The sequence below is a fragment of the Castanea sativa genome, chromosome 11 (genome assembly GCF_040712315.1).
Source record: "Castanea sativa cultivar Marrone di Chiusa Pesio chromosome 11, ASM4071231v1".
NCBI lineage: Eukaryota > Viridiplantae > Streptophyta > Magnoliopsida > Fagales > Fagaceae > Castanea > Castanea sativa.
In genome coordinates this window covers 49,275,651-49,285,888 of record NC_134023.1, presented here as the reverse complement: position 1 = coordinate 49,285,888, position 10,238 = coordinate 49,275,651, and the positions used below count along the sequence as shown (strand labels likewise).

Genomic DNA, 10,238 nt, shown 5'->3' with positions numbered 1-10,238 from the left:
AATGCATGTCCTAATCTATATGAGCAATGCATGTGAATCCCATCACAAATGATGCATGAAAACACTAATCGGTAAAGAAACTAAAAACTAAAATTTTTCCAATTTTGATTGGTCAAACATCGATCGAACATCAATCGAGTCAGGCAGAGAGTTTTGATCACAAAAGCTCATAGTTTTGATCAGTCGAGGGAAAACTTTGATCGGTCAAAGCAGTGAAAAATTTTAAAACTTAAAAATTTTGAAATTTTATGCAGAAAAACAACTTAAAAAGCAGTTTTTAAGACTTAATGTATATAAACATGATCCAGAAAAGTTTTAAAAACATGATACCACTCAAATGGAAATATCAAAACCAATTAAGAAGTTAAAATCACAAAATTTAAACTTCTAAAACATAAAATTTTCATTTTTCTTCAAAATTCCCAACCAAAACAAAAAATTTCATTTACATATCAATTTATATGCAATTAAAGATAGCTAGATTAGACAACATACACAATCTTATATACAGTATTTAGCATCGATTTGCGTGTAGTGTGCAACTAGTAAGTGTTCTTAGTATAGAAAAGGTGAATCGTAGATAATAATTAAACAAATTTTTTACATCATCAATCACATTGGTTTGAAAGTGACTATCGCCTAAAGAGTTAAATCATATAACTTCCACATCTCCTAGAAAACAAGCTTGCAATCATATAAAAATAACACCTCATTTTATCTTGCTATGCAAGTGCTACACCTTACCGAGCATAACTTTTATGATTTGCACACAAATGTCATGATTAATGAGTAATAGTGGTAAGATGGTTACTTATGCCTTTCTCTTAGGATTTTCTAGTCCTTACAATCAAAAGAGTGTGGTATCAAAATCAAGATCGTTTGTTTAAAGACTAAAGCACTAAATAGCACAAACTAGCAAAGTGCAAAAAGTAGCTCATCAAATCTAAGCAAGGTACACAGTCATGAATGTAAATTTCATTGGCCAACCTTAATTACACACTAAGTGATGTGCACAGAAAAAAATAATTTTTGGATTTATAAATTTTTATTTTGACCACAACCAAAAAGTACACATGATGCTTGATAAATAAAAAGCATAAAGTAGTTCCTGACAACATGTAATGCAAAAATAGTGCTCAACTAAGCTATAAAGGATACACAAACAAGAAATATCAATTTCTTAACTAACCCATGAGTACATGTACAAACTAGTACACAATTATACAAAATTAGAGATATCTCATGCACTTAATTAAGGAATGCACACTTTCTATGTTTTTCCACACTGTCAAGCATGTTCTAAGTTAAGAGAGAGACATTATAATTCATGTAATCCTAAAAAAAAAATAAAACAAAACACAAAATAAAATATTTTTGTCTTTTTGAAAATTTTCAATGTTTTTGGATTTTGTTTTTGAATAAAAATATAACCTAAGAAATAAAACAACCAAACATTGAAAGAAAACATGTCCACAAATAATTAAAAGAATTAAATCAGAGACAAGTAAACAATACTCATCTTAGCAAATCTTTTATCACCCACACAGCAGGCGTCTTTGGCTTTGTAGGTGAAAAACCTTGAGAAATAGAGTGTATTTAAGGGATTACACACTTCTTCTGAGAGAGACCTAAATCCAGCAATTTCCTTTCACAAGCCAACAAGCTTAAATTTTTCAAAAGTATATGAAACAATTTATCAAGACTTGTAGCAGGAGATATATCATCACATATTGTTTGTTTGTTTAGACCCCTAAAAACACGGATTGTTTAAATTTCAATTTATGATAGTTAGGACAAATGTGACCACATACACCACAAAAGTGACAAACAGAAACAAATTTAGGAACATCAGTATTCCTAGAGGGGTTTCTGGTAACAGGCTTTGGTTCTTGCCTCAACAAACAACAATTTGGTCTAATGTGACCAAGAACACCACAAAGGTGATAGGTAGACACAAAAACAGATTTATTTTGCAATTTAGTAGTAGGTTTAGACATAAGTTTAAATACTTCAACATCTATATTAGAATTTTAACCTTTGTCTAACTTAGCAAAATAAGCCTTTCATTTCTGATTCCTCTTAAAATGAGGAATATAAACTTTGTCATCTTTAGGCTTAAGAGGAATAGAAACAGATCTATTATCAATAACAAGTTTGGTAATAGACAAATTTTCAAGTTTGGTATTATACACCAACGCAGAGCAAGGAAAAAGAGGAAAAAGAAATGGCACCAAAAATTCTAACTAACTTCCATCACTAATAAACAGGAACTAATTACATTAGGACACATGGTCAAACTCTGTAACTTTTTTTGGTATTAGCTTCTGCCTGTGCTAATTTGGTGACTTCATTAAGCTTAACTCTGTCATTTTTCTAACATCATTAAACGACATTGTTGTTTCTTCTTTATTTCCTTTCCTTTTCTTCAAAGAATAACAATTTGATCTTTTAACAGATGGAAACTCAGTCGAGCAAGTTGTTAGCTTGGATAAAAAATTTAGTTTTTACTAAGCTGTTCTCATATCCAATCAAGCCTCTTTAGTGACTCATATTGTTGGGTTATAGATTGACCCCGATTAATTAATTCAATTGCTCAAGTTGATTAATTAAGTTAAATTACATGTAAATCTTGAAAGCACCAACAAATCACCAAATAAACTAAGTGCAGCGGAAATTAAATTGACATTGTGATTTGTTGACGAATGGGGAAAATATCTTGCAAGGAAAAAACCCCACTGGGTGAATTTCATGTCACCACTCCCAGCCCAAAAATCCACTAATCAAGAACATGCGGTTACAAGTATAAGAAATCTTACTAGTACCCTGGATTATCCCAAAATAACAACCTACAGTTGAACTTTTACTCCAATCTCTAATTGGACTTGATCTTGTAGAGACTTCTTCTTTTTCACGGTTCCCAACAACTGATTAATTGTTGTTGGATGCAAAGTTTTTCACTTCAAATCACGTTGAAGATTTAAAAGCATTTGGTTACAAAACCCTAAGCACACAAAAACATAGTAGCTTCTCACAGAGTGTATGAGTTCTCTGATTGAGTCTCTCTATCTTTGATGACTTTAAAATAAAACTTTTATAAGGTCTAGAGGTTTAGTGAAAGAAACACCAGCAATCCAAGTCATTGTAGACCGAAATTCGGATCTGAGAATTCTAAAATTGCAGAGCTCGATAGATTGAGAGGTGTCAAGCTTGTGTTGAGAATCCTCTATTAAGTCTCGATAGAGAGCTTCACTGAATTAGCTTTTTTTTTTTTCGCTTATTTCTTGGTTCAATCTTCATGTCTTCAATGATACCACTTGTAAAGTAAACGTCGCATACCTATTGATACGTTAAACCCAACTTAGATCTACCCAATTACAAGTAAAGTGCACTTTGTCAAAGGATAAGTCAATACATAGAAAATATGACCCTAACATATATTCATGATGCGTCTATAGGGCTCTAAATGCCATGGTTCATTTTAAACATATACACAAATAATTTTTTTTAAAAGAAAAAAAAATGCTAAGATATGGTGGGCCTATTTTATAAATGGGGCATGAATTTTAAGTATGTAAATCATGTGGTGATTCACGTTAGTTTCAAGTATAAATTTTATTCAAAACCCTGTTTTGAAAGAAATTGAGCTTGAGGCATTGGTGGTACACAAGGTGAGTATAGCCCACGAGTCAAAATGTAAGCGAGAAGAGTTAACTAAGATCTCGGATCTAAAACTTAAAAATAAATGGGGACACATATTCATTCAAGCTATCATTCTCTAAGACAATAACACCTCAAGTCTTATAAGCACATCTCTTGTCATTTTAGAGTTCACTCGTCAAACAAGGGAGTTACCAGGAGCGAAAGGAAGGATGGTTACTGTAAAATAGCCACGAATGAGAGGTTTGCTCAAATAGTGGGGCACCTAGGGGAATATAAGTTCTAATACTATTTGTTGGGTCCCAACCTAGTATTGTGTGAATTAAGAAAATCAACTAAAACTTTTATTTAAAACCTCTTGCTTTTCATTGCGTTCATACACACAATTGTTATTCTCACTATGCTCACACTACAGCAACACCTTTTTCTTTTCTTTTATTTTTTTTATTTTTTAACTTTGCAACATTAATCATAACCCTACAAATTCTCCTTGATTTCCACTAAGAGTCCAGTTGGTTGGGGGATGGAAAAGTGGAGTGATGAAAACTAGTGTTTTTGCTTGAGGAGAAAAATGAGAGAATGAACGACGTAGTTTATATAAATGTACTTTTTATATCCTTGCTACATAATATATAGGAAATAATTTATTTATACTTATTAAATATTATTTATTATCAATTAAAATTAATAAAATGACATCTTAAAAAATTTAACAAATTACACATATTATTTTACTTTTTTTCTTTGTAATTAAATTTATTATATTTTGTTAAATAATAATTAAATGGAATCGTACAGTAAATGCTTCCATGTTGGGGGAAAAAATCATGGACCTTTGCTAATTGAAAAGGAATAGCACAAAACATGAATATACAAGCAGTGAATGTTATTGTATGATGATAGAAATGTAACGTTAAAAAAAAAAAAAAAAAAATCCAGCAAAAGACGATAAGAAGGACAGAAGAAAACAAAACAAATCAAAGGACAGATATAGCAGTTGAAGTGTTGAACATTGTAAGTGAGGATAAAAATATAATTGTAAAGACTGAAGCAAAAGAGAACAAAATTTCTTTAATTTTCTCATTAAATGGGAAATTTGATTTTTGGGCTCTTGACCCCACCAAAATCTCACCTCTTTTCCCGCTCAACCAAACGACCAAATATACCATTTTCTCTCCCCCATTTTCCATCCCTCCAATAATCACTCCAACCAAATGCAACTTAAGTCATAATTGGATTTTGAGACAATTTCCTAACACTTAGGTCATATGGAACTTAAAAGTGCTATGATGGTTGAGTTGGATAATTAATTTAGATGAGGCCGAAGTCATAACCTTAAATCTTAAATTCTATAGGGATAGGGGTAGTAATTTGAAACTCTAAGGGCTTGGTAATTGCTTCCCTAACTTAGCAAATCCCTCCTCCTGGTACAGTAACACAAGTTGAAGCAATGGCAGCAAGAAGAGCTGTTAAGTTCACTTTAGAAGTGGGTATCAGAGAAGCAATTGTTAAGGGTGGCTCAAATATTATTTTTAAAGAGAAGCTCTAAACCATCATTTACTTTGCATGGGCATTTAATTCACAATGTAAAACTTCAAGTTTCTCATTTTTCTTATATTAATTTTTCCCATGTTCACCGTCAAGAGAACACAATAGCACATTCTCTTGTAAGAAGAACAATCACATCACTCAATTTACTTGTTTGGGTGGAAGATGTGCCACTAGATATTCTTCATATTGTTCAGGCCGATTTGGCCTCTTTGATTTAATGAAATTGATGCATTTCTTCTTTAAAAAAACTGGGGACTGGGTATGGAAAGTAATCCTTCCACATGGTACTGAAAACCCTTATTTTGAAAACTGATCTCCTAATTTGGAAGGACCATACTTGATTTGTGAAGTATATAATGGATATGCATACAGGTTGATGTATATCGATAGGAATTAACATCTTAAATCGATAAATGGAGTATATATGAAACATTACAAGCCAAGTATGAATAAAATGGATCCACAACATAAGAGATCCTTGGTAGTAAAACTTATTATACAAGCCAGCTAATATTTTAAGAATAATAGTAGTAGAGGTCTTTCAACAGTAATTAAGAAAATAGTAATAAGAGTGATGAGCTGAAATCAAAGCGTGAAAAGTTAATTATAAAATGCAGCAATCAGACCAGTCCAATCAATTGAAGGTTCTTTACGAAGTTTGTCAATTTCTTGGCTTTCTTGTTGTAAAAGCTGTTCATTCCTTTGAAAAGCACTTATCTCTGACTCAATGCTACTTTGTTGTTGAGAATACACATTTTTGCAAGGGGGCATCTGCTCAATCATCAGCTTTTCATAATCTCGAAGCCCTTTCTTCAGTGCTTCATGGTTGGTAACCATCTTTTGCATCTCATCTCGACAGGGTTGAAATGCACTCCTGTAACTCTCTAGAGTTCCAACATGTTCATTTCGTGTTTTTTCAAGTGCAGCTCTCCTTTTTTCTTTTTCAGCTGCAGCCTTTAAATTATCAACTTTACTATTGATCTGATTATTGAAGTTCTTTAAACGTTCATTCTTGTCCTGTCCAAGGATACTGGTATTGTCAACCAAGCTTTCAGCAGCATTTTTGAACTGGTATAAGAAAGCATCATCCAAAAGAGCAGCATCAATCGACGTATTGAAGAAACGTTTAATCACTGCAAGGGACTCTGTTGTGGCATTAGAAGAGGAAGAGGCAGACTTGAATACTGTTTGCATTTCCTCAAGAGATTTAGAGATATTCTCTAAGAGCTTATAAAAAACCTTAACATCATCGGAATTGTCTGCAAAAGTGTAAGAAGATCAAAGCATGAAATTCAATATACAGGGGACAACAGAAAGATCAATGAAAGATAATTCACCAAACATCCCCTAACTACCTCAGAAAAGAAGGCATAAAGAATAAACCACCTCGGACATGGCTGTAACTTCATTAGTAAATGCCATATAAGTAAATAACTCTTCCACCAAGAATCGAATTACAAAAAAGAGCGTTAGTTTGGGAATTTCTTATTTACGGTAGTTTATTTGTACATAGTTTATTATTTTGGTAATATTTATGTTAAATGTGTTACAAAAAACTTAAAGTTGAAGTAGTTTATTAAAAAAAAAAAAAAAACTAAAAGCTAGAATATTTGGAAAAAAAAAAGTCAAAAAGTAAAAAACTATTTTTTGTTTCAAAATTCCCAAACGTATACTGGTATGAAGTAATCCAATAAGAACTAAGTCAAACTATAATAAATATAGTTAAATGTTAAAATTTATCACCAAACAACTTAAGTTTTTATTTATTAGGCTGGTAACTACGGCAAGGACATAAATATCCACCCCGGAGTTCTTGAGACTTGGTATATAAAATTAACACTCGTGTTTAAAGGATACTTCCCCAAATACAATGAGCTGAATCCAACGAATGAAAATAAGCAAAACCCATAGTTGTATCAATTAAAGGAAATACTTTAAGATCACAACTATTTCGCACTTATTTTTACATCTGATGTGAATGAGTGTTAGTAGTGAAAAAAAAAATGGTGGATTTAGATAAAATTGACAAACAAGTCAGTCACAGACCGCTATATAGACTGCTATATAGGATAGTTGTAAACATGGGTGTAAAATTAGTGGTCGACCTCTTATCAATGAGTCAGGTTTGGTACATGTGGTGGAGGTTTCTGGAAGCTTGGGGAGGTGGATTTTTCTGTTGAAATAAAATTACAAAAAGAAACTTACAGAGAGAGAGAGAGATATTTAGAAAATTTCTTGTATTTTTTAAATTAAAAAAATGTAAATAAAATTTCTTGTATAAAAAATTGGGAAAAAAAGAAGTCAAAACTACCTCTTTTAATGGCAAAATGGAGCTGGACAGAAGGATCAACGTTAGTAACAATTGTGAACTAGGGACTAAATGTTTATGAGCAAAATTTGACAACTCAACAAACTGAAAAGATATCATTTGTAATTTTGTCAAATGTTTATGTTCTTGTATGGCTGTGGCAAGCCTTCCATTAATTTCCCAAATGGTAGTAAACAATAATCTGTAATATAGATGGGAAGAGACTGAGACAAAAACAAATACAGGAAAAAAAATACCCTATAATTTCCGTCTGAATAATATGATGATACTTTTCCATTCTATATGCCCACTTTAGCTCGAAGTATTCAAGAAATCACCGTTATTTTAATACTTTAATCTTTTGAAAGAGCAATTGAGAAATTAAAACAACTCCGGATATTAAAATATTTATGTATAAAAATAAAAAAATTTTAATATCGCTCACTCCTTTTTCTTTTTCTTTTTTTTGCTTTTTTTTTCTTTTCTTTTCTTATCTTTGTGGGTCAAGACCTCAATTTCGGAAATTTGAAGTTCCCTTCATACACTCTTTTGTTTTTCTTTTCCCCCCTTTTTTAAGAATCCTCTTCATACATTTTAAGCAAATGCCATCAAAGATTTTCAAAGTGGGCAATAAAAAATGACAATAGCGACGTAGTTTTAAAAATATTGAAAATGAAACAAAATAAGAAAGAAAACAACAGGATGAGAAAACATACCGGCCATGTTGCTATTGTCAGACCTGTCTTAGGAATTAGTTTCTTGAAATGCCTTCTTCTTGGATAGAAAAAATGATAATTTACATTATTTATAGAGAGAAATCAAGGGTCATGTTGCTCCACGACCGTACAATAGGACTTCAAGCATCATCGAACCCGTACGTGCGATTTGTTGAAAGGAAAGAATAATTAAGGAAAGAATAATTAGGGAATGGGGATGCAAGAGACAAGAACGATTGATGCCTATATTGTTTGGAGAGAAGAGAAGAATCGAAGGAAGGTATTTTCCTTCACTATGATAAGATTATTAAAAATAAAAATACTATTATTGTGGTTATTGTGTATTGGCTCAAGTGACCCAATTTAGTGTAAAGCTCGTCTAGAGCTAAATTTAGACCTTTAGCATCTACATATCTATAAACCCAGCATAGAGTTGATTGTAAATTAGTATTCATCACTTGCATGCCTAATCCTAGGTGATAGGCCAAAAAATATATCGACCTCTTGTGATGAATTAACCAATTAATTAACTAAGTGAATTAATTAGGTTCAATTACATGCGATGAGCATGACAGCACAAACAAATAACCAAATATTTAAATATGCAGCGGAAATTAAATGACATGGTGATTTGTTTAAGAATGGGGAAAACCTACACGGCAAAAACCCCACCAAGTAATTTTAAGGTCACCATTCTTAAGAATCTACTATTATCAAAACAAGCGGTTACAAGAATCTCAATATCTTATACCAACCTACAGTTAAACCCTTACCCTAATACCTAATTGGACTTGTTCTGTAGTGACAATATCTCCTTGTATTACACGGCTTGTAGTACATGACTAACCTAAAAGATACACGGATCCCAGTACGCGACTTTATCACTATCTTGAGAAGAATGTTGGCTGCAATATTCTTCTGTTCATCAACCGATGAAGATCTTGAAGTTGCTTAGTCACAAAACCTTACGGTGTACAAACACAGCAACTTCTTCAAGATAAGGCAAACTAGGTTTCCAGTCACACCTAAAAAATTATGCTCTTGTGCAATTGTGCTCTTAACTATGCAACCTGATACGGTCCTTAAAATAACCCTTATATATGTTTAGGGTTGTGAGAAAAGAAAGTCCAAACACATACTCACGGATTGGATGAAAAACAGTCATGAAAAACTAAGTTTCATAAACCTCGATAGATAGCCATCTATCAAAATAGCTATCAAGTCACAGGCTTCAGCAGCTTTTAAACCTCGATAGATACTAGCTGTTGAGTTTTAAAATCCACCACTTTCTCACTTGATTCTTGGACAGACTTGTATGGCGTTAACACTTGAACTTGAAACCTTGTTTCTTGAAGTATTAAACACATCCTAGATCTATTCAAATACAAGTAAAGTGCGTTTTGTCAAAAGATTAACGAATACATAAAATGTTGATATATGTTCCTAACATCCAATCACATATGTCCTAACATTAGGGTATTTAAAGGAGGTTAAATCCTAGATTAAACACACATTAGTTATGGTTAATTGACTTGTATAACAAGTAGCGTTTTTAGCTTGCATATCAAGCAGGATTGGGCTTGGCCCAGGCTATTGGGCTTAACATATCTCTAACAAGGACAAAGCCTCGTTGAAGTTGAAGGGTTGATGGGACTTCAATAGTATCATAGCACTTCACACATCAAGAAACTTCACACACACAACCGTACGAGTGATTTGTTGGAAGGAAAGAATAAAGAAGGGATCCGTATGCAAGATAAAAGAAGGATCAATGCCTATTTTAATTGGAGATAAGAGAAGAATCAAAGGATGTTATTTTCTTTTGGGGTTCACAAACAAAAATTATGATAAGGCAGAGCATTTTTAAAGTTGATAGATTAACAAATTCAAATGCTTTTATGTTATCATATATAAATATATATATATATATATATATATATATATATCTTAGGTGCACAATAGTTCTACAATAAATTTTAGATGACAAACTAACACTTATTTTAATC

The 10,238-nt window shown here is 32.2% G+C and overlaps 1 protein-coding gene across 1 annotated transcript; it reads right to left on the bottom strand.

The window, feature by feature from the left end:
- Positions 1 to 5,587: 5,587 nt before the first annotated feature.
- LOC142614540 (uncharacterized) lies at positions 5,588 to 8,288 on the bottom strand. Its single transcript, XM_075787076.1, has 2 exons — positions 8,233 to 8,288; positions 5,588 to 6,467 (listed from the first exon to the last, which is right to left on the bottom strand). Exons 1-2 carry the CDS (start codon positions 8,237 to 8,239, stop codon positions 5,809 to 5,811), a joined length of 666 nt encoding a protein of 221 aa, XP_075643191.1. The 5' UTR covers positions 8,240 to 8,288; the 3' UTR covers positions 5,588 to 5,808.
- Between the last annotated feature and the right edge of the window lie 1,950 nt (positions 8,289 to 10,238).